The 23,889-nt window shown below is 50.2% G+C and overlaps 8 protein-coding genes across 8 annotated transcripts; 5 read left to right on the top strand and 3 right to left on the bottom strand.

Moving 5' to 3' along the window:
• Positions 1 to 1,391: 1,391 nt before the first annotated feature.
• On the top strand, positions 1,392 to 6,200 carry BCR38DRAFT_332528 (P-loop containing nucleoside triphosphate hydrolase protein; the record flags this gene model as incomplete). The annotated part of the gene is made up of 3 exons (XM_040855157.1): positions 1,392 to 1,700; positions 1,756 to 5,224; positions 5,281 to 6,200. 3 exons carry the CDS (start codon positions 1,392 to 1,394, stop codon positions 6,198 to 6,200), a joined length of 4,698 nt encoding a protein of 1,565 aa, XP_040720167.1.
• Positions 6,201 to 8,757: 2,557 nt separating this feature from the next.
• On the top strand, positions 8,758 to 9,878 carry BCR38DRAFT_421437 (glutathione-dependent formaldehyde-activating). The gene is made up of 4 exons (XM_040859439.1): positions 8,758 to 9,095; positions 9,193 to 9,225; positions 9,299 to 9,344; positions 9,456 to 9,878. Exons 1-4 carry the CDS (start codon positions 8,920 to 8,922, stop codon positions 9,687 to 9,689), a joined length of 489 nt encoding a protein of 162 aa, XP_040720166.1. The 5' UTR covers positions 8,758 to 8,919; the 3' UTR covers positions 9,690 to 9,878.
• Positions 9,879 to 9,956: 78 nt separating this feature from the next.
• BCR38DRAFT_332087 (uncharacterized protein) lies at positions 9,957 to 11,092 on the bottom strand (the record flags this gene model as incomplete). The annotated part of the gene is made up of 3 exons (XM_040855116.1): positions 9,957 to 10,378; positions 10,436 to 10,918; positions 10,972 to 11,092. 3 exons carry the CDS (start codon positions 11,090 to 11,092, stop codon positions 9,957 to 9,959), a joined length of 1,026 nt encoding a protein of 341 aa, XP_040720165.1.
• Positions 11,093 to 11,591: 499 nt separating this feature from the next.
• Positions 11,592 to 12,838, bottom strand: BCR38DRAFT_455048 (uncharacterized protein; the record flags this gene model as incomplete). Its single annotated transcript, XM_040861757.1, has 2 exons — positions 11,592 to 11,722; positions 11,770 to 12,838. The coding sequence occupies 2 exons, from the start codon at positions 12,836 to 12,838 to the stop codon at positions 11,592 to 11,594; spliced, it is 1,200 nt and encodes a 399-aa protein (XP_040720164.1).
• Positions 12,839 to 14,260: 1,422 nt separating this feature from the next.
• On the top strand, positions 14,261 to 15,401 carry BCR38DRAFT_405841 (uncharacterized protein; the record flags this gene model as incomplete). The annotated part of the gene is made up of 4 exons (XM_040857988.1): positions 14,261 to 14,473; positions 14,854 to 14,876; positions 14,930 to 15,038; positions 15,261 to 15,401. The coding sequence occupies 4 exons, from the start codon at positions 14,261 to 14,263 to the stop codon at positions 15,399 to 15,401; spliced, it is 486 nt and encodes a 161-aa protein (XP_040720163.1).
• On the top strand, positions 15,265 to 15,946 carry BCR38DRAFT_421431 (uncharacterized protein; the record flags this gene model as incomplete). The annotated part of the gene is made up of 1 exon (XM_040859438.1): positions 15,265 to 15,946. A coding segment is annotated over exon 1 (167 nt), but the record flags the coding sequence as incomplete, so codon positions are not given.
• A 42-nt stretch (positions 15,947 to 15,988) lies between these two features.
• Positions 15,989 to 16,602, top strand: BCR38DRAFT_471557 (uncharacterized protein; the record flags this gene model as incomplete). Its single annotated transcript, XM_040862866.1, has 2 exons — positions 15,989 to 16,265; positions 16,366 to 16,602. The coding sequence occupies exons 1-2, from the start codon at positions 16,092 to 16,094 to the stop codon at positions 16,600 to 16,602; spliced, it is 411 nt and encodes a 136-aa protein (XP_040720161.1). The 5' UTR covers positions 15,989 to 16,091.
• A 647-nt stretch (positions 16,603 to 17,249) lies between these two features.
• BCR38DRAFT_521038 (uncharacterized protein) lies at positions 17,250 to 19,654 on the bottom strand. Its single transcript, XM_040865177.1, has 2 exons — positions 18,723 to 19,654; positions 17,250 to 18,627 (listed from the first exon to the last, which is right to left on the bottom strand). Exons 1-2 carry the CDS (start codon positions 19,372 to 19,374, stop codon positions 17,723 to 17,725), a joined length of 1,557 nt encoding a protein of 518 aa, XP_040720160.1. The 5' UTR covers positions 19,375 to 19,654; the 3' UTR covers positions 17,250 to 17,722.
• Positions 19,655 to 23,889: the final 4,235 nt, after the last annotated feature.

Here is a 23,889-nt window from a genome sequence, read left to right as displayed (position 1 = left end):
GGATGGGAAGCGGACAACATGATGTGAAACTTGGCGTGCATTCGGAGCTTAATTGGACTATTTCCGGATGCCCGGTTGCCCCACCCGAGCTCTACACAACTCCATCTTGTGTGGCAAGATGTTATATTGTATCGCAATATTCAGCATTGGCTCACACGAATCAGACACTATGTTGTGCAATCTGCTGCGACGACCTTGATTGGCCTCGACTCCACGTTTTGCACGTTTTGCCTGGCGGTTCCCAAAAATTGACCACAATGTAACGCCTGCCTGGCTGGTCCTACTTGATCAAACGATTGATGGGGAGTAGGGCCTGGGGGATTCCTGGCACGAAGTGTCTTTCAAGATCACAACCTTGAGTTGTATGACTCGCAACACAGTAACCACAGTAACATGAACTGAAACATTCACGATACCTACCGCTTTGGTCTGTATTTGCTCCAGGTATGGGCAAACTCCAGATCACGTCCAACTGCATATAAGGAGGAGGTCGTTCGCCCAAGGCACGGCTCGTCGCTTTTCACCCGACGCCACTGCCCCCGCATGGCTCACTATCATCCTTCCTGCGATGTTCGTTTATGTCTCCATACATGTGCACCTTCCAATCCTAGATGGCCGCTAATGCAAAGTCTTGGACCCCATGCGACTCACTGCGAAATTCCGCTGGGGATGACTGTGCTTGCTTCATATGCCATCATGAACGGGAATGACCTCGACGTGCCTGTCGCATATCATCCATGCATCCCAACCACCATCAAGGCACCTCGGCCGAATCCGTTCCAGGTCATGCGCCCTTTTTACACTGTATCTCTACACCGCACCGATTCTTTCGCAAGCCTCACAGTTGATGATACATTTCTCATTAGCATGGTATCTCGTTAGTGCTGACCAATCGGACCGTCGGAAACTTCTTCCAGGCATCTTTTGCCGTTCATGGTCATTATCGTGCCGACCTCGCGCGCGGCGCAAAATGAGTCAAGCGGCGTGGTTGTCTATGACTTACCTGCCTACAAGTGTAATTTCCTAGTCTTTCTCTGCATTTGGTTCCATTTCCGTCGTTGTCTTTCGACCTGACAGGTTGATTTAATCCAACACTGCCCGGATTTGTCATAACCGTTTGCGTCAAACTTGAAAAACACCTGAGATTGGAATAGAATTGTATCCACAAACAGTGGGTTTAAAGTCACTGGTAACCAACAGCGGTTATTATCTAAAATCTCAAGCTGCAAGGGCTTACTATCCTGCCAACTAAAATAAGTTCTCTAGGCGGATTCCAGCGGTCCAATCGACCATCGCAACAGCCCGTTTTGGCGAGCTCGCCGCCGCGGATAATAACCAACAAGAAACAAACAGCCATTTGGCGCGACTTAGACGACACTGTCAAGTTCAACATGTCGGACACGACGATGTTGGCAATTGCCGTTACTGCGCTAGTGGCAATTGGGCTTTTCTCGTTACCTTCTCTACAACACTTGACAAGTCAGTTGCGACGACGAGATACAAAACCTGAAGTTTACGAGGATGATGATGGGAAAGCTACGCCGGAGGCTGTGGCGGCTTTCAGTACCAAAGTTCCCAAGGCCTTTGTAATTCTCTTCTCAATCATTGGATTATGCGTGTCAATTACACTTGCCGTACTCTCGACGCTGAGCCAAGGGGATGGCTTATTCGTTGAGAATTGGCTGGGTGTGGGAGCTTGGGTGAGCCTCGCGCGACAAAGCCTATGAAAGAATTTACTAAACATGTGTTGTATAGGTTCTCCTGAACTGCCAAATGGTCTCCATTGTCATGGCGTCCAGCCGAACGGGTTATAGGCTGGGTGGCTTCTCAGCTCTGTCCAGCGCTGTCCTCGCAGCAGTCCTTGTGGCCCAGGACAATCAGATCGCAGTGGATCTCCTGAGACATAAAGCAGGTATCTTCGCGATCCGAGTGGTCGAGACTTCAACCATCCTCGCTCTGATGTTCGCCAGTTTTTCTCTTCCTCGAAGGCCTGATGTCTTCCATGATGGAAAATTGGTAGACGGTGCATACACCAGGTCGCTTTGGTCCCGACTGAACTGGTCGTGGCCTGCAAACGTTCTCCGTGAAGGCAAGCGGAAGAACGACCTTGACCTGGTCGACCTTCCAAGACCCGATCACTACACCCGAGCAGAGGAAACTACGGCAGACTGGCTGAGCCGAGACTCCAAGGGGCCACTGTGGTTATCCATCATTTCCGCCCACAAACTCGGCTTTGCGATGCAATGGTTTGCTACGCTTATGGCAGCCGTGCTAACCTTCGGTCCTTACTGGTGTGTCCTTCAGCTTCTCCGCATCATAGAACAACGACCGAAAGGTGAGGCTTTCGGATACGGTGCTTGGATTTGGGTGGTATGGATCACCCTCACCATTCTCGCTCAGTCTTGGGTGGAATCGTACACGTTCTGGGTGTCCTGGGGCGAGCTGTCCATTCCGATCCGAGCGCAACTATCGTCCTTGATCTTCATGAAGTCGATGCGACGCAAAGACGTAAAAAAGGCTGGCAAAAAGGAGACATCGGTAGCTAAATCAACCGAGCCTACCGTTTCTGGGCCAGCGGGAGGGGTTATTGCTACCGACAGTCCTCAAGTGGAGGAGACGGAAGAAAACGAGGAGGAGAAGGTCAAGAAAAGCAAGCAGGCCGTGGTCAACCTAATTGGAGTGGACGCGAAGCGTGTCTCCGATTTTGCCTCGTTCAACTGCTTTTTCCCCGGGAGCGTGTTCAGGCTGATCGTGAGCTTGGCCCTTCTGCTTGATCTTCTGGGCTGGAAGGCCTTGGTGGCTGGGTTCTCGACTATGACCGCCCTAATTCCGGTCAACATATTTTTTAGCAAGCGCTACTCGAAAGCTCAGGACAACTTGATGAAGGTCCGGGATGAGAAGATGGGAGTTGTGTCGGAAGCCCTCCAGGGCATTCGGCAGATCAAGTTCTCAGCACTTGAGCCGCAGTGGGAGAAAAAGATTGGCGAGGTGCGAGAGAGGGAGCTTGGATGCATATGGAATGCCTTCATGAACGACGCCATGCTGATCGGGTGCTGGATGACGAGCCCCATCATGTTGGCAGCGGTTTCCCTGTCGGTATATGCAGCAGTGCATGGCGAACTCACCCCTTCCGTCGCTTTTGTCAGCCTGGGCGTCTTCCATTCGCTCGAAGTCACGCTATCGGCTATTCCGGAGCTTACGACGGATCTTCTGGATGCTTGGGTGTCGGTGAAACGGATTGATGCTTACCTCCAGGGAGCAGAAATCGAGAAGAACACCAAAGATGCTGATGAGGTAACTTTCGACAACGCAACGATAGCATGGCCATCAGACGACAAGGATGAGCGTTCCAACGAGTTCACCCTACAGAATGTGAACGTCAAGTTCCCCCGGGGTGAGCTGTCAGTCATTTCGGGCAAGACTGGATCAGGGAAGAGTCTGATGTTGGCTGCTGTCCTCGGCGAAGTGGATATCTTGTCTGGATCCATCAGCGTTCCACGAACCCTGCCGATAAAACAACGACACGATAGCAAAGCCAATAAGGCCAACTGGATATTGCCCAGCTCCGTCGCCTTCGTCGCGCAGATCCCTTGGATCGAGAACGCGACCATCAAGAACAACATATTGTTCGGTCTTCCGTTCGACGAGGATCGTTACCTTAAGACGATCGAAGTTTGTGCCTTGAAGAAGGACATCGATATGTTCACTGAAGGCGAGAAAACTGAGATCGGGGCCAACGGGATCAACCTTTCAGGCGGGCAGAAGTGGAGAATCACGCTTGCTCGCGCCATCTATTCCAGGGCGGGGATACTGGTGCTTGATGACATCTTCAGCGCTGTTGATGCACATGTTGGCCGCCATATCTTTGAGAGATGTCTGCACGGAGAACTTTGCGTTGGACGGACAAGAATCCTGGTGACACACCATGTTGCCCTTGTCGAGCCCAAGACGAAGTATTTGGTGGAACTGGGCGACGGTGGCGTGCTCAACGCTGGTCTCGTGTCTGAGCTCGCGGAAGCTGGTACCCTGCAACAGATCAAGAGCCATGAGCAGACAGAACTGGAAATGCAAGCCTATGAAGAAGTCACCGCCGTGAACTCCGAAGAGACGTCTGAAACCGATGGCGAACTCATTGGAGAGCCCCTCACCAAGGCTCCCTCAAAGGCACAAGGGCGGAAGTATGTCGAGGAGGAGACGAGAGAACAAGGGGCCATCAAGAAGCACGTTTACGCCACTTATCTCCAAGACAGCGGTGGCTGGTTCTTCTGGCTATTCATCATTATCTTTTTCGCATGCGTCCAAGCCTTCACCATCGGCCGCTCGTGGTGGTTGCGTATATGGACCGGAACCTACCAAGAAGAGAGCATATCGGCGCAGGATCAAAGCCATGCGTACACATACTCACTCAGCCTGCAGCAGATGTCTATGGATAAGATCGTGCAGCCCATGATTAGTACCTCTGATCACAGCCTGGGTTTCTATCTTGGCATTTACGTGCTGCTGGCTCTTGTCAGTGCTATCCTTGGCACGGTTCGGTACTACTACGTCTTTCTCGGATCCATCCGGGCTTCCAGGAAAATTTTCGCGAGGCTCAACTTCGTTGTACTTCGGGCGCCACTACGTTGGCTCGACACCGTACCAGTGGGCCGAGTATTGAATCGCTTCACAGCCGATTTCAACTCCGTGGATTCGCATATGGCGTACAGTCTGGCCTTTGGTTTCTCCAGTCTCCTCAACCTAGTCGGTGTAATTATCGCAGGTATTTTTGTGTCCCCCTTCATCATCTTTTTGGCCTTCTTCCTCCTTCTTATCAGTCTTTGGTATGCCTTGCAATATCTGGGAGGCGCAAGGCCGGTGAAACGACTGGAGAGTACCACCAAGAGCCCCGTGTTCGAGACTTTCAACGCCGCCCTGAACGGTGTGACGACCATCCGGTCGTTTGATAGGACGCAGCCGTATATCGAGCTCATGTTTGGCAGACTCGATGATTGGTCGGTGGCTACATGGCATCTCTGGTTATTTAACCGCTGGATGGGCTGGAGAATGGCGGTTGTGGGATCTTTCTTCGCTTCCATCGTCGCCATTCTCATCCTGCTGACCCCGGACATGCATTCGGCCCTGGCTGGGTTCGCCCTTGCTTTTGCGTTGGACTTCTCAGGAGCTGTCATGTGGACCATCCGGCACTATGCCAATATCGAGTTGGAAATGAACGCCGCCGAAAGAGGTAAGCCGCCGACTTTGATATGATTCCACAGTGATTCGTGGCTAATATTGGTTTAGTCGTCGAATACACTGAGCTGCCGACCGAAAGTCTCGAAGGCGAGAACCCGCCGGCCGCATGGCCTACAGAGGGGAGCGTCGAAGTCAACGACCTCGTTGTCGGCTATGCTACCGACCTACCCCCAGTTCTCAAAGGCTTAACCTTCAGCGTGAAACGTAACGAGAGGGTCGGCGTTGTAGGACGTACCGGCGCCGGCAAGTCATCTCTGACCCTGGCCCTCTTCCGCTTCTTGGAGGCAAGATCAGGCTCAATCCATGTGGACGGTCTTGATATCTCCAAGATCAAGCTTCACACTCTGAGGAGCCGCTTAGCGATTATACCACAGGACCCAGTACTTTTTTCGGGTACTGTACGGTCGAACCTGGATCCTTTCGATGACCACACCGACGCCGAGCTCTACGACTCGCTTCGCCGCGTTCACCTCGTCACTGAGGACAAGACCTCGCCCGGCACTCCGGCGCAGACACAAGACACGCCCAGCGAAAACGAAGGAGCCAATAACAAAAACATCAACGTCTTCCGCGACCTGGGTTCAAACATCTCAGAAGGCGGCCTCAACCTTTCCCAAGGCCAACGCCAACTTCTCTGTCTAGCCCGCGCCATCGTGTCGAGGCCAAAAGTCATGGTCCTTGACGAGGCCACGAGCGCAGTCGATATGCACACGGACGGGCTGATTCAGCGGTCCATCAGAGAGGAGTTTGGGGGAAGCACGTTGATGGTGATTGCGCATCGGCTGAGCACCATTGCGGATTTTGATCGGATTTTGGTGCTCAGTGATGGGAAGGTGGCGGAGTTTGGGACGCCGCGGGAGCTGTGGGAATGCGAGGGTGGGAGGGGCGTTTTTAGGGGCATGTGCGAGGAGAGTGGGGAGGTGGAGAGGTTGAGGGAGATGTGTTTGGGTGGGGGACACGGGAATTAGGGGGTCGAGGTTGAAATGAGGTGGTGATATGAAATGGGATAGGACGAGGTGAAAATGATACACGCGGAATAATGCGTGAGGTGTTTTCATTCATGGTACATATTCGGGTTATGTTTATGTTAAATTTGAGGAGTCTAGTGGTGTGCGCCTTAAGATGGCCCCTAATTTGATCCATGGGGAGATTGGTGACATTAGATGACCACCTACCCATACTGCATCTCCTTTGGTACACGTCAATCTGACATTTGAAGTTATGCATGCAGCCCAAGGCCCAGGATCAGGCGAGCCGAGATGGTTCAGCATTTCGATAGGCTCTCTATCACATATCTGTAGGAGGACTAATCGATACGTAGACGCTTCATATCTACCGACTTCAACGTCTTATCGGCAATATGACGAGAACCGCGCCGGTAAGGGTTTCCTCCCATGCGGCTGTCAAGAGCAACCAAATTCAACCGTTGCCTTGATGATGAATGGGTCCCACCCGTAGGATGACCACGAGGTTCAGTCGGGAAACTCTGAAGCTTCAGTTTGCTTGTCGGGTCTGAAGCTCAGTGCTAAACAACGAAATCCTCCCACGTTTCCCCACATTTCCCCGAAAAAATATAGAGAGAAAAAAAAGCTCATGGGTCGCCAATTCATTTGTGTGTGTTCTTTTCGTTCAGCGTTGGGGAATGGATGGGTAATGGTCGAGGCAATTAGCAGGTGTTCGGAGAGTATGTCCCACCATTATCGACAACGAGCCAACTACATCCACTCTTCATATCGGAGGGATATACGGGGGAAAGTTTCTTTAAAGGGTTACGAGGGGTTCGGCGTTTTCCTTTTTGCTTTTACTAGAGTATAGCTGGCCATAAGGCATTCTTTCATTATACGGGTCAGTTCAGGCTCATTGGCATAACCTGAAGGCGTTTGGCGCAAGATTGCCTCATGAACGCAGACATGAGCAATGATGGGAAGCTATTATGAATATGTGCTAGTACTGAAATTCTATGTATGAGATATATCGCGTTAGGTAGACAGCTAGCAAAGACGTGCCCCTTTTTCCACGATGTGACCCATGCTTGCCGAGAACAAACCATCCAATCCTCATTCCCCAAAGGTCTCTTGATCAAAATCCATTCCTACTAGACGCAATCTCAGAAAATCCCCGGCTATAATTGACTAGCGGTAATACCGTACAGCTCATTGACCCATTGCATTTACTGCATCTGTAGTTGTTTGATGTTTCTATCTTATCAATCGCCTGATACCTTCGCTGGTATCGTCGCTTTCCCAATGAACTCCTGGCAAGTCACATGGACGCTTCGGGGAACTCTTCTGGGTGTTGGACACGTCCCACCATGTTGATGCAGCGATCTTAGCCAACAGGGGCGAATCTCAGACTAACAAAGAAGATGCAGAAGGGCAAGACGAAAGAAGTTTTATCAGGGCGACTTTTGTAATGCTGGAATCCCCGTGTTGTTCGAATTTATTTGTTTCTTGAGAAAGGAGAATGTTTCTGTTGTTCTCGAATCCTCAGGCCGCATGCAAGTACCTACCTTGAGGACTATTTGCCTGGAGAGACTTGCGGAATCGGCTGACTGGTTTAATGCAGTGAAGGTAGCTCTAAGCAGTGAATAATAAGGTACAGTACTTATAGGACCCCCGTATCGTAGATAATAGTAACTTAATAGTGTACTGGCTACTGTCAACTGCTTTTCGATATTACTGTTAATTTGACACTAGAATCTGCGTATCTTCAATGTTGCTGATGTGTATCTGATGACTGCAGTGTGACAAAATCTGCGTTGGACGTACATGATGCATGTACATGCCCAGGCAAACTGGGGCTCACCCCATTGATACCAACAAAGATGCAGGGGCATCACTCGAAATGCACGCATTGGTTTGACTCACAGAAAGCCAACTAACCCGTAAAATCACAGCCGAGCCATGAAGAGCCAGCCAGCTAATCAATAGACAGCGAGCCGACTTATAGGAGGCCCAATCTACCCATAAGTGACGGAGCAATTCATAGCCATCTTATACACTCATGATAAGACTTGGACATGACCTGCTTGAATAAGGACCATGTGACCCTAGAAGCGTCGTGTTCTTACCAAATCTGGATCGAACTTGGCGGTCCCATGAATAGATACACGAGAGCTTCCCTGAGTACCGAAGTGCGTCCACTGTTGGGTGTATTTACATTCATCTCTTCGTACAGCCGTCTGGCGTTTTCCTCGGCTTTTCGTCGAGGCTGCAGGGTTACAGCGGATACGGAAATGAGCCAATACCCTCTGAGGATGTCACAATTGCATTACACTACAAGACGAAAATATATCGCGGGGGATGCAGTATTCAAGCGAATACATAGTGCGGACTAACGAAACCGAAGCAAGCGAGCCCAACCGACGTTGGCCAACGGGCACTCGTCAAAGTTACTGTCTGCAACCGCACTTCTGGAGAGACGCGATGCCTGGTACGCATCACATATCTTCATGCAGGTCAGCGACAGCCGGCCATGTGATCTCGCGCCTTCTTCCCGCCGGTGACTCAGCTTTTCTAGTCCTGCTGATATCTTGCATTTGGGCAGAATGCTTCCACTAATGATCACCGACCTGGCATGTGTCTGCCATAATTCACCAAAAAAGCCATTCGCTACAACTCACCCAGGTTTTCAAAAACACTTCTGCCAACTTGACGACTTTGGAAATTCAAAGTTGCCCTCCGCGCCATGGATTGTCGCTGCCAATGCGGGGACATCGACTTTAAGACCCCGCTCGCGAAGCCCCTCGCGCTATACATTTGCCACTGCTCTGAATGCCGCCGCCAGAGCTCATCTGCGTTCGGGACGTCGGCCATCTTTCCCAAGTTTCAATTGCCGCAGTTTGAGAGCTTGGCGTGTTATTCGTAGGTGCTCTCCGCGCCGTAGCGGTTCAAACTGGATTGATGGATCGATTGGAGGCTCGGTACTGTATGGAGACTGACTAGAAGACTGAACGAGCAGACGACCAACTCCGTCGGGTCATACTCTGTACTGGTGCGTTTTCCGCGCCGGGGGATGAACTGTTCAGTTGTGAGAAGGATGGTTTACTGATTCGTGTAATGTGCAGCTATTTCTGTCGGAATTGTGGGACGAGATTGATTCATACTACACCTGTAAGATTCCTCATTTGATTCCACACTGGTGTAAACCTTCGTGTCGTGCCATGCCATGCTATCTATCCCCAACCAATACGACAACATGACAACATGCTCATATTCTTCCAGGGCAAGAATGTAGTCTCCGTCAAAGGTGGCTGCATCGAAGGCCTCGACTGGAAGCAAGCCATTCACATCTGGACCAAGTCCGCCATGGTTCCCATACCGGAGGGCTGCGAGTCGCACTCAACAACGCCATCCGAGTCGTCCGAGTACTTGGGATCGCAAGAGATGCTGGATCAACCACCGGACAATCCGGGGTTGCTCACTGGAAGTGGTACATGTCACGATTCTGAATCCTAGTTGTACTGAGGAAGTTGCAGAAGCTTACACGTGCGAAACCTTCGAGGAACTGGCTACTGGAGTCGGATGCTGGCACACTACAATATTGAATTGGACGGTGCAATGAGAGGCAACGGGGCTTAGCGCATGGCTAGGATCGAGGTCGCATGGGGATGGGCCAGTAGAAAATTTATCTTTGGAGCTATTCATTAGCTGCCAACCAGGTAGTTCTGTCGTATATCCTATATGTCGTCACAAAATACCCAAGTCTGATTCATATGCGTCCTATCAATAACTTTCCGTCAGCCTTTCCCCACTCTGCCGGTTCCCCGGATTGCCACCCTGGCCCTCCTCGGCCGAGTTCTGTCTTTGTCCTTTCGCAGCGTCAGAGTGCTTGGCCGGGTCAAACACGTAAATTGGTAACTCGAGAAATATGGTGCGTTTGATAATTATAGGTAGATATTCGTAGATTTCTGGAGGGAATGGGATAAGGATGCTGGTCCGGCTGAGGTAACGCTTGTAGCCCTCCCAGTTGTGGTCGTTCTCATATCGCTTCTTCGCTCCGGGCCTCTCCGATAGAGTGAGCCCCGAAACGAACATGAGCAATATGGTGAGGAAGAAGGGCCCCACAATGGTGGCGTATAGTGCTTTGAATACCTGCCCACCGACATAACCATCTGCCGCGGCGGAGACAGCGATCATGTAAATTGCTGTGGCTGATCAGTACGTGTCGCACGATAATCAAAACCAGTGGTTCTTCGACTTACAAAACTGAATAATGATCTCCCCAAAATAATTCGGATGTCTGGAAAAATAAAAGAACCCCGTATCACAAATCGCCATTTTGTCATTCCTCTGCCGAAACACAAACTTTTGCACGTCGCTTACGCTCTCCATGACGAAGCCAATAGCGAACAGAACCACGCCCGCAACGTCCCGCCCCGTGCCAAACGGCACTTGCGGGTACTGCCGAACATTGGGCGAGTTCAGAATCGTGACGGGAAGCGACACGGTCCAAACCCAGATCATCTGGAAGATCCAGAACCCCAGGAAGGGAAAGAACTTATCGCGCTTGTCGTCGAAGCGATCGTCTTTGCCTGTTTTCAGGATGCGAAAGAGGAGGAAGCCCGAGAGGCGCAGGCCCCAGGCCATGATGAAGAGGGAGGCGACTATTTGGCGCGCATCGGGAGTGCCGCTGAACGAGAGGGTTATAATGGCTAGGACGACGAAGTTGGTGCCGCCGGCGAAGTCTGGAAGGGATGTTGGATGATGTTGGCCTTTATTTGTTAGGAAACTGACTCACCTGTTAACTTGTCGAATTTGAAGGTAAATGCTACGGCGAAGAAGATGAGCTGATAGGCGACGGTGATGAGAAGGGTGATGGCGAGATAGTAATCATCGAGGACGTGAACGGTGCTCGCCATCTTGGCCAGCTGCGTGGAAAATTATCGCACAACTGTGTTAACTAATAGATCGGGTTGTGAGAGGTGCAAGTGGGCTTGGGATCAGGTCAACTGAGGTCAACTGAATTCTGAAACACCGGGACTCGGGAGGTTGAAGTACTCGAACGCTGAGGAACTTGAGACGGTTTGCTGTGCCACGTGCTACGTTTTCCGTATTCATTGATGATTCCACATCTCCCAACCATGACTTGCAATTGAGTTGTGGACTCTATAATCGAATATCTTTGGGGTATTTCCTGTGAGTATTGAAAAGTCATGGGCGTCATCGCTAATCTTGACGATTTGGGGAATGCATGCCAAGCTTTCTTAGCGGGTAACGTCGCTGATCCACACGCATCTTGGCCCCGGTCGCCCAGACAGCCCGGTTCAGCCTTAAAACGTTCGTCGTGAAGTCAGTCGTCTTCCACGTCAGCATGGACTCGTCGGGACTCCTATCACACCGAATATCCTCGCCCATTTCTCACTGCCGCTGATCCCTTTGGACAATTCCCTGCCTGCTGCCCCCGTAGAGATCAGAACCGAACGTCCTAGACCAAAGCCTGCTGGGTATCTTGACCCTGTCATCCCTTGCGGCTCCTGTGAATGCAAATTCTGGTCTGCCGGGTTCATCGGCGAATGTCGTGATGATTTCTTCAAACTAGCAGCGGCAGCCGTCGAAGTGAGGAGCCGGTCGTCAATAATGGACCAGTACAGCCGGCTCCACGGCTCCTGACCGGCGAAGAAGGCTTCATCGAATGGAGCGAGTCCGGGTATTTCTTCTTTAGAAATTCTCGCAGAAGCCTGCCGTAAAAAGAGGACGTACGATTTTGCGAGGCGCACGACGTCGTTCACGCGGCAGTCGGGACGTTGGCCATTGGCCGTGCTCCATAACCGAGACGAGTGGTACGGGTGTGAGGGCTGTCGGGCATTCCCTAGATCCGCAAATACCCAGTGCGTGTCTGCCTCATATGACTCGTCGGAGAAGCTGACGAAGATATTGTCTGGTTTAATGTCATCGTGGCAAAGGTTCTGGCTCGTGTGCATCCTGTCCAGGGCCGTGAGAAGTCGGTTGAATGATGGACGAAACCGAGCATCGAGGTCCCGGTAGTTGACGCCTTCAGCGCGAAGTCTGCCTGCTGATTTTTCCAGATTGCCGGCTTCGAAGAACGGGGTAACAAGATGCCACTGAGCAGAAGATCCGGCTCCAGCAAGGAAATAGTCCTTGATCGAAACGAAACCCAACGCATCGGCATTTTCATCTTCTGCTACCATGGACACGTTTCCGAGCAGTAGCGACGCAGGTATCTCGGTTGGCCAACGCAAGCTTGGATTTGTGTCTGGCACACAGTTGCGCAGCGGACTCCGCATAGTGAAGGTCTTGACGACTGCGTTGTCATAGATGAAGGTTTCTCCCTCGTATCCGGAGCCCAGTGGTTTCCATTTGGCCCGATTCTCCCAGAGGTGATCCGGGTCTTGGGAATGATCTTTTGATGCAAATTTCCATTGCGCTGTCGAATTTCGCAGAACATCACTACTGAACGCCGTCGGGCGATATTTGTCTCTCAGAGCCTCGCGATACTCGTGGTGTACGAAGACAAGGTATGCTGCGACTAGCATGAGGACAAGGGCTGACTGGCGCTTGACCGACAAGCGAAAATACAGCCGGATTCGGGTCAAGACTCTGCGCCGTGCTGTCGCAAGTCTTACACGTTTTTTGGAGACCTCCATTGTTTTCATTCGGACATGCTCGGACTTCGTGCCTCACGATCGGTATGGATTTCATTTTATCGAGTTGAGAATCCAGCTTGCTTTTCAAGAATGTCGCCGGTCAACGACAACTCATAAGTAGCACCGTGTCATCATTTACTGGTCACACCTGGCCACATTTTCGTCGAATAATTGATGAATCATATACATCAGTAGAATGATCCAGAATTAATACCGTACGAAATATGGGGTCACCACACTTACAGCATCAGCTGCCCCATGCGATGTCTAACCAATTCAAGGCCTTTCGTCGCCCGAAGTGATATAATGTACAACAAGCAAACCCAATCACAGGGACGTGCCTCCAAGCTGTGTTTGATGTGTAGCTTGTTTCTACGCCATCTGAGATCGTCCTCGGCATGGCCCACTCAGAGCCGCCGGTTCTACATGCTTGACTACATCTAGTCTAGCTCATGTGACTGCGCTGTGGAACTCGAGAACGTATTGTGGATATCATAGATGTCAACTTTTTTTTAATAAATAAACTAAAAAATCATAGGCTTGGGTTGCCGTTGCTGCCGCTGCCGCTGCCGCTGCTAGGCCCAAAGCAAGATGTCAGAAGTTCGAGGTCGGTGTATCTGCTTGGTCAGCCTTGGCCGACCTGCTGCCGGGCATTCCGAACGGGACTGCTGATTGGTGGGTGATGTTCAGATGGTATCACTGCTGTAAATTCTTGGATGAGTCGCGTGCCCTATCTGTTGATTAGAGTGTTTGCTAAATATCTCGTGAATCTTGATTTTCATGTTGTGCGAGGCACGTTGGCGGAAAGTCTAGCGGCCGGCTTACACGGAGTTTAGGGAAATACCAGAGTACCCCAAAAGGACCAGCTCAATACAGAGCGTTCTATCGGAATCATGTCTTGAATTACAACCTCCGTAGGCCTGGCGAACAGGGGAAAAGGTGAAGTTTTAGGGAGTCATTACTAGGTAACAACCGAGTAACACTTCCATGGACTTCATGGCCTTTCTACTGGTCGTTCTTCAGGTCTCATGTTTGTCGTGCCCTTTTCGTCAGTCGAGGTCTAATCTTCCAGGCATCTCTATCTCTCCGCGAGTCTCTTGCATTGATCGTTGCTTGTTGGTTGGCCAGCCCCTATTTCACCAACCCCGCACCCACGTCGAGGCCCCTCGTTGTCTGGGAGCCTTCCACCCTTTAACTATTACTGAATCGTTGTTCGTCAATTAGACTGCATTTTTTCATCATGAACGTGATTTAATTCCATCCCGTGAATCCCAGAAGGTGCAGTAGAAGAAAAACCAGCTCAACTCGGGATGCCAATATCGATTGATTGGGCATATCGGTCCTCGTCAATCAACTTTGGTTCAATCATCTGCACCCTGATTTTGGAATCTACAAGCCATTTGATCCTGTGCCATGGAGATCATGGCGCCAGGCTCACGAAAATCTTCGACGATATTAATATCTGAAGATATTTTCGGGTCACAAACGTTGTTGACGTCGTCATTCGGTATCGAGGCTTTATATCATGCTGTCACCACAGTGCTCAAATCTTTGTTCGAGTTCCACAAAGTCAACCGGTCCACGAAGAGAGATAATCTCATCAACTTGAACGGACAGGTCAAGAACGACGAGGAAGTCAGTCATGGACTGGACGAAGAAGCCTCCAATTGAAGGCGCGGCCTGAGATCAACATTATCGCAGGCTGATCAGTTGCAGCCCCGCCAGCTCTGAGAAAGCATGGATATCGTCGGCGAAAGATTCTGCAACGATAAAATTGGTCTGTTGCGGGACCGACTAAGGGATCCATCAAAGTATGACGGCAGAATCAGGTTGCCCTCGGCGGGTTCAGACTGGTACAACTCGACTTTCCAGGCGCTTAGATACCAGACCGACACATTGAGAGTACTGCAAACGGTCATTAGCCTGCTATAGGAGTGATTTCAACTCTTAAGGACATGTTACCGACTGCTCGTAATTATGCATTAGCACTTTCATCTTTGACTACGGACCTCCAGGTCCTGCTCAAGCAACCACCTAGGTGTGAATCAATTCAGTCTGATGGCCGGTAAAAGAACTAACAATTGGTGGAAGGGTACTGAAGACATGGAGGATATTCTGGATGGGTGCGAAGCATTGCCGACCGGGGCCTTCCACCCCGGGCGGAAATATCAGATTTGGCGATGATCACGTACGCAGAAGAGTAAGTATATCATGTACTACTGGGGCATCGTCTAGATCGACTCTAGTAGTCGCACCTATACGATTGAGTCTTACAAGTAGATGTCCACCGCTGCAAGGGTCGACCAAAGGAGCAAGCTACCAAGCACTGGCTTTCCCATGTCCCATACTCGTGGTTGCTGATAATCGAAAATGCTGACACAATGAGCTACCACTGTTGGAGCTATTGCTGCCAGGTTCGCAGGACTGCGTCCTGGTAACGATGCAGAACCCTGAGCATCAAACGTATGGGAATAAGGGAAGTGCCTACCTTCAGCTTGGCGCCATGAGGGATGATGGAGCCAAGAACCTGCTTCTCAAAGCGGCTGACGAACCCCAGCCATAGACAGGCAGCCCAACCTAATCGGCAGGGTCTATTTGCAAGCACCTAAATTACCTTCCAATCGCACTCGACGCCGGAAGAACAATCATAAAAAGGCTCACCATCTTGATGGACTACATCGATCTCTCAAATGTCACGCCCGGCGTATACTTCTAGACCAAGATCGCCGATGTCATCGAAGTTCTTCATGGGAAGAGCGGCGTTTCAAAGAAGATGATGAGCGCATGCCGATATTCAGAAGCCATGAAATATTGTACGAGTCCTTAGAAGGCAACGCGGCGAAATACGAGGCGTTCATGGACGCGCTGCAGCTACCTTACATCTTCTCCTACTTTCATTTCCCGAACATACACTTAGATATACGTTCACGTTACCGTATGCCCCTTCTTGAGAGTGACTCAACAGCAGAATAGCAAAAAGAGGAAGTGGAATCCCCGAGGCGCCTACGTATATCGCCGAGACAAACATGGATCGCATGGCCACAAAATCTCGCCATTAGTGTCTAGACTGTTTACTACATCAGTCTTGCATCATCTATTGAAGAACCCTGACGAGCTACACGCCTCGGACTTGCTACAAGAAGCGACAATATCTCTATGAAAAGCATTGAACATTCTGGTATCGAGGTCTTGGGTCAGCCGCGGTGAGGGTCGTGGCAGTACGGCTGAGCGCCCGCAAACGGATCGATATATTATGCAGCCCCTCGTCCACAAATGGTTACGTGAGCGACCACAGCTATCTGTTGTTGAAGAAGCTCTGGAATGCCAAACTGCAATGGCAGTACTGTGGCAGGCTATTAGCATGTTGGGTAACGATGGGGAAGGTGAAATGGCCATGCATCGAGATATGAAACCACACGTTAACCATGTGCGCGATCATGCTCTAACTGGGCGAAGAAGGCTTTACGACAACCGCAGGAAGAGTGAATCAATATTGCCATTATTACTTAGCAACAAATATTGAGCAGTGTTTGGGGGCGGATCAGGCACAGGAGTGCGCACGCTTCGGAAAGGTGTACCCAAAATGTGGTGCTTTCTCAGATGCCGAGGTGTTGCTGCGGCAGGTTCAGGACCATGTGGTTTTCTCGCCTAGGTCGCGGCCACAACATACGCGTTGCTTCAAAGAAGCCCGGGCTGGTTCGCTGTGGTATCTGACATGGTCCAACGACGCAGCTGAGCTGCTTCATGAGGTGTACGACTCCTGAAGATAGACAGACCCTTGGCGTTGAATACCCATTGACTGTAGACATAACCAAGAAATTCGGGGATGGGTGTGGGTGGCGGCTGTTCTCTCTAGTCTTTCACCAAGTCCCTCACTCCATCGGGCTGCACGCAAAAGTCTTCTGAAAGCATATGGACCCAATCACAAAGATACACTCAAGTGTATGGATCATATTGGATTCCTGTATTGTTACATCTACTTCAATTGGGAACAGTCAGTCGCATACCATTCACAAGCTCCGGACGGAATGAAAGTATGCAAGTCGACAACGGCCCGGACGAACTGGACGTCCTGTCTGTTGAGAAACACTTAGCTGCGTCTTTCATCTGCCTTGGAGGGAGACGCATTGAAGTGCGGAGCAACTTCAGCACAAAGTCGTCAAACGGCGTACTCAGATACTGGGGAAAGAAGGCCTAATGATACTGTGGGCAAAAGTAAGTTATGATCGGCTGCTTGCAGCTTCCGGCCGACTCAGGGACGACACCGAATTGACAAGCAAGTTACTTGAGACAGCAACGAAGAACCATGGCGGTAACCACCTAGCTGTCATCGCCAGCAAGGTGTGGTACGGGCAGGTCCTCATGATAATTGGTGAGCTAGACATGGCCGGGGAGTACTTCCGTAAGACAACGGACGAAACGAAATACGCCAAAGCAGCCGCGCAAGATGACGAGCACCCAGGCCGTGTCTTGGCTGTGTTGTATTTGACCGAGTGCCTTGAGAAATAGGGACGACACGAAGAAGCGCTGTACTGTGCCGTAAACTCGAGGTGAACATACCTCGCATTGGTTTACACGGCCTAGGCTTCAACCACAAGTTTGCGGATATACTGCCCAGAAAGATGCGAGCCTTGGAACGCATAGTCAAAGAAAAGGTAGGCGTGGTCAAGAATTTGAATGCCGTGGCTACGGTTCCGATTAACCAAATGGGGATCTGAGCACTTTCCATGCCAATTCTTGCATTGTGCAAATTTGGTACGGGCAGCTTGGATGGTGTCACTAGATTTCATCCGGGGGAGTCTAGGATCTGAATGCTGCACCAAATATGGATCCGTCAGACCTGGGTGTAATCCCCATCTTGGTATGCACCGGCTTGTTTAACGTCTACGATTGAAAAATAGTCCCTGGAGCAGGAACTTTCAGACTAACTAAGTAATCATCCATGGCCTTCTTGGACTCGTTTCCAATGAAATAACTGGTATGTCCACTCCCATTCCGGAAAGTCAACACACTCCCGGAGATTTCGTCGTTCATCCCCTGAGCCCACACAACACTTGTCGCCGGGTCATTAATGCTATTCACCAACAGCACCGGATTCGCCAAACCAACCACATTCAATTGCTTCTTGGGATTCGTTTCAGCAGGCGTCCACCCATCACACAGCGTCTTCGTCCGCCAAAACTCATTCATGCCCGGCACAGTCGCAAACGTCCTACTAACCAACGCCCGTTTCTGCACCTCAGCCAACGTCTGCTGTCCCGTCTCAATCCCATCCTGGCACGCAATCGCATTAAAGGCAAAACCCTCATTATCCGTCGCCGTCCCCGTGCTAAGCCCCGTCGCAAACATAATCCCATCCCCCATATGTGCGAGCGCCAACGCCTTGCCCAATTGCTTATTCCACGCAAACTCGAAAAACAACATGTTCCGCCCCCCGCCGACGACGTTCTCCACGGGGACATTTGCCAAGCAGCCCGTCGCGGGCGTGCCGTCGCAGCCCCGCGCTTTGAGAGTCCCGGCTGCCGCGGCGGAGGTCACATTGGCCCAGACGGTGGCGGGGTCTTGCCCTGCGAGGGGGCTTTGGGGGTCGTGAGAGGAGGCGGCGAAGAATTTCTTCAGGGTGGACTCTACGCTTGTTTGCTCTATGAGGAGCTGTGAGGGGGTAGAGCCCGAGTGCTGCAGGACGCCGTCCAGGACCATGGCGCGGACGTTGCCCGGGAAGAGGGAAGCGTACTGGGCACCGAGTTGAGTGCCATAGGATTGGCCGAGCCAGTTTAGAGGTTCGTTGCCTAAGGCTTTGGGGACGGGGTGGTGTCAGTACATGACGTCCCCTTTGGCTGTGCAGGATTTATCCGTCTCCCTTATTAGGACTAAGCAGACTCACCGACTCGCACCGCTTCCATGTCCCGGGCCGCACTAATTGTATCAACCTTGTCGAACACAGGCCCGGTCAAATTCCGACAACTAGCAGCAATCCTGCTATTAATCTGGATCAGCGCTTGTAACGAGTTCGCATCGTTCGGATCCAACAATGGCGGAATCGCATTCGACACATTCGAATCGCACCTCACCGGTGCGCTTAACCCCACGCCTCGGGGATCCAGCCCAATAACGTCGAAGCGTTGCCGGATTACGTCGCTGAAGTTCTGCCGCCGGTTTGCAATGGCGTTTACAATGGACGCGGCGGAGATGCCCGGCCCGCCTGGGTTGAAGAATAGGTTGCCGATGCGTTGGGTGGGGGATTGGGCGGCCAGGCGGACCATGCCTAGCTTGATTTGTGTGCTGGATGAGTCAGACCAATCGACGGGGACGCTGAAGTTGGCACATTCAAGGCCGATGTTGGGGGTTAGGCCCGTGGAAGGGGGGCACGGGGTGAAGTTGATGACACCTGATGTTGCGGGAGCTGGTGATGGTGGTGTCTGGCGTTGTGAGACAAAGGGAATCGGCGATTCGGGGGCGGCGTTGCCCGGACCATTGAGTTCAGTGTTATTGAAGACTTGGAGGAGAATGGCGGCGTGGGAGAAAGGCAACCGCATTTTGGTGATGGGGGTTGGTTGGAGTTCCTGACTCTTACCCGTGATCTACCACACCTAGATGGCAGACGAAGCTCCTTGTGAAAGAGGAATTCAATGCACGTTAAGTCCGTGGACCTTATAGAACCAGAAACCTGGGCATAGAAGCCGGTAGTAAACATAGACGACCCAGACCTCGACGAGTCAATGGAGTCCGATAAACTTTTCGGCGATACTGGAACGCGACAACCGTGCCAAGTCTTGATGCCACGGCGCTCGCATTTCGTCTTTTGATACTCCGTCTGATGTTTTCACTGGGTGACCTGATTGATTAGACTAAACCTGCAGGGAGATAGGGGGTTAACTAACTCCGTTTCGATGCCACCTCGACTGGTGATTGGTCAATCGGAACAACAACAATAGTCATGTTCAGCGCATGGAACAGAAAGTCTTAGCGCTTGGTAACCTTTGTCACATCAGTTTATTACGTTTGGGATCATACCTTATTCTACTTCACTCTTAGTGTAATAAGGGCCTAAGTTGACGTAGTAAGCGGTGTAAATAGATGGGGACTACCAAAATCAAATAACTACTATTCTCAAAACTATCCCAATATACGCACTTTTGGGCTCATATACATATCCTATTTTTCTTCTTAATCATTATTCGTGACAGCAGCAGTTTCCAGTTCAACACAAAACAAGTTCCCTCTGGTTCTTCGTACTCACCCTCTGCGCCGAATTCTGCGCCAACATGCCCACCAACCTCTCAGGCAAACCGACAAAACACCTCAAAACCCAATCATAAGCCACACACCCTCTACCTCATGTACTTCCCTTCACGCCAATAATTCCATCAACCTCTCCTCCGCAAACCACTGAATCCTATCCACCCCACCCTGTTTCATCCCCTCGACTCTCTTTCCCTGGCTGTGTTCCAGCAGCTCCTGTGCCGCGTTGCTCAGAGCGGGAGTCTTGGTCGTGTGGTAGATGGCCTGTACTTTGTGGTTCAGCTCCCCGCCCTTGAGGCCCTTGTGTTTGTGAAAGGTTGTGAGGTGCAATTCGGGCTTGCCAGGCCTTGCCAGGGGAGGAAAATGGAGCGGGTGAAGCCGAGGGAGGCCGGGGGGTGAGGGTTAGGGGTTCACGAGGCAGAAGATGGTGAGGTACGTATATGATGGACTTTTAGGGAATTTGGAAAAGATGGCAAGGACTTCCGGGGATGCTTTTGTCCCCACGGCTCGGTGCTGGCTAGAACGAGTACTTGGAGATGCGTGTTCTGAGTTGCTGCTTTGAAGTTTGGATTCTCTCTTTGATTGGAATCACGGGCTGTACCTCTAAGTTTTCAAGAGTTTGGGGCTTATGACGAGTCTCGATAAAATATGAAAACGATGGCTCTCCGTCCCTCAGCTATGCTAGATGGCCCAGGGGTTCACGGGTAGGATCATCTGGAACGTCCAGTTAGAATTTTTCCTTGGGCTTCGATGTTGATGAAATGGATGTGAGATAATCGCAACCGTAGATTAACTTACACCAGGTTGGAAGAAGCGGCCGGCCATGGCGATTCCTGCAGGGGGGTACGACCCTAGGTAAGCCTAGACCGTTCGCCCAGTGGAAGCGGTATGTTTTCTTGATGTATGAGAACTCATTGTTATGAAATATACGGGAAAGGTAACTTATTTGGAAAATAAGTTATAAATTTACAGAAGTTTGGAGAAACAGCAAATTCTGCGTTTCCACATGGGATAACGTCAGACAGCTCGTTCCTCACCTGCGCACCAAACCCTTGGCAACGGCCAACTGTTAGATCTTTAGGAACAAAATATCTGGTGTATCAGCAACTATCTCATTATGTGCATCCGAGAGGCACATTATTCTGTACTTGAGGCCCTTATGGCTACTTTAATTCCTTTGGGCTTGAGTAGATCAGAGACACATTCAACTCTATGTTTTGTTATAGCATGCAAGTCCGATATGATTCTCCAGTATCCAGTTATGGAACCAGATATAATATCCAATGACGCAGATATATATCGCCATGATGCGGGTCGCGGTGATAGCGCCGCGGATGTCGGTCCTGGACTTGAGGAATCCAAAGGCTTGGGCGAGGGTTACTTTGCCGACGACGTTGAAGACGAAGAAGTTCTACCACTTATCGAATTGATGAGTTCTTCGTATTAATTACTACGTTCATAACACTCGTGCAGAAGATAGCTTAGAAGTAAAGACTTCACTGCGTTGAGATGTGACACGCTGACTTCCTTTTCAGATGTGCATCACAGGCAGAGGCACAACGTTTGCAGACAGGTGTGCGGGCGCCGTCCTGGTTCATGGGAACCTCTTCGTGACCGTCAATAGTGGCGTCCATTGGCACATGTACTATCTCGCAGCAATACAGAACAAAATAAGTAAGGCTGATGATCAGAGCCTTATATGAACTTCGCAAGTATCACATTTTACCATTTCTGTGTTGTGTCCTGTCTACCGCGTTACTTTTAGTTCTGGTGTAATACTAGAAGGAGTATAAAGGCAGAACTCAATACTCTACTCTATTTTATATTTGGGATCTTTGCCGTGTTCCAACAAAAGCCATTGTTTATGGACATACTTTGAGCTGTAAATGAAAACTGCAGAAATGACATGCAAGTAACTAGAGAAATATTTTAGTGATTGCGCAGCTAAATAGCTGCAGATTAGTTATCCAAGCAAGACGAAACTTCTGCTACATTACTCCCCATTGGCTGTCCTTCAGGAGCTGATGCAAGGCGAAATTTGTTTTCATATACGGAGGCGTGCTCAAATTTGCAGTTCATCGTATTTGTAGGGTTTCTTTCACTCTTGGATCCAACCCAACCTAGCCACTAAACAAGGATACTGCCTGAAATGAAACCCAATGAAATACCACGCCTCGTCCAAATTTGGGTTAAACCCACGGTCACACTCATCTACTTAGCCATGTTCTTGAATCCTCACATGACCAAGCAATAGTCTTTCCTTGCGCATGCCCCTATTCCAGATTCGAGTCACCAAACACAAATAAATACTTTTTTCATACACTAAGTTCCCACTCCACGATAATGAAAACGGATTACAAGCCCAGATGTTTGGTTTCTTCCGCGAGCTCTAACATTCGTTATGCTGCACGTTAGTTGGCCCTAGACCTTTGAACATATGTCGGCGGTCGTATACTCAATCAATTTGTAGCCTCCTTCGTGGATACAGCGTTGGGACGAGCCGTGTTCTGTGGAATTTACAAGAAGACGATACCCGCTATATTAGCTGTCCTTCGTAATTTATCTCGTACGAGTCTTGTATTTCACTTGACCTGTGTAGCCACTGCACTGACGTCGAAAAGGAAACCCTGTCAATGATCAACCAGACTTATTTCAACGAAATTTTGAGTTACGTGGGGTTCAATATGGCACACCCAGGCCAGGTTCCACTCACGGGAGAATTTTTGAACATTGCCACTCCGCTGATAATCAATATTCAAGCAATCGATCTCGCAAACACCAACTATTTCCAAATACTCACTTCCAAGTTTGTTTGAATTGAAATTTGAAGATTCCCCAACGAGCCTGAGAGAGGCAGAAGGTCGGGGACAGCGGAGTATCTGAATGATCTAGATATATTCCAATGCGACATAAGCCGGGGCGTACAAATATCACAATAAATCGGCATCCAGCAATCAGTTAGAGATTGGTCAACAAAAGTTGATTCCTCTCAAACCGTCACGGACAGCACGAGTCACATATAATTCAAACAAACGGGATCACCTCCTCTGAAGGTCAATCCGTCGGATATAGGCGCATTAGTCACGCCCCTTTACATCCAGCAGTTTTAGTGAAGTATTCCAAGACCCGGTGCCTGAAAAGTATTATGGCGATCCACGCGGCGTGACAAATACGTAACGCAATGGTAATATACTGACGGTCTTTGACATGACCAAGAGCATGGCCAAGGAACTGCGCTCGAGATATGAGGTGACCGCCTACAGGAAATAAATTGATTCTGTTGTATAAGCTCACATTCAGTAGTGCTGGCTGACACTTCCCATCGCCGTCCAATCGATATCTGATCTGCTAGTCATCCCATCCATGATCCACGGCAGAAGACATAGTCATCACCTTTGGAAGTCTTCAATCGTCACATTACCCTACCATGAACTCTTTTCGGATGATAATTCTCAGAACTCTTGACACGTCAAACAGATGTTGAGAGCCAACGACATTTGAAAACTTTGGCGAAGCGCATGAGGGCAAAGTGGAGGCGGGTGGCGAGACGTTGCCGTGTTGTGACAGGTCTGGATGGGTGCTACATGTTGAGAGATTATTTGCGAAGGGACAAAGAGATCGGTACTTTTATCACAGTTTCGCAAAGCATCACATGGAAGTTTCAGGATACCTCATGACCCTATAATTTACATCTTGCAGTATGTTAACATAGGAAATGATATTGGCGTAGCTCCGCCCCTATTGCAGAATACGAAAAGGCTATGTGGGACACGTAGTGTATACAACTGTTTCGACGATTAAAACCCAGG

Source organism: Pseudomassariella vexata (assembly GCF_002105095.1).
Source record: "Pseudomassariella vexata strain CBS 129021 chromosome Unknown BCR38scaffold_2, whole genome shotgun sequence".
Classification (NCBI taxonomy): domain Eukaryota; kingdom Fungi; phylum Ascomycota; class Sordariomycetes; order Amphisphaeriales; family Pseudomassariaceae; genus Pseudomassariella; species Pseudomassariella vexata.
This window is presented reverse-complemented; position numbering and strand designations above follow the sequence as displayed.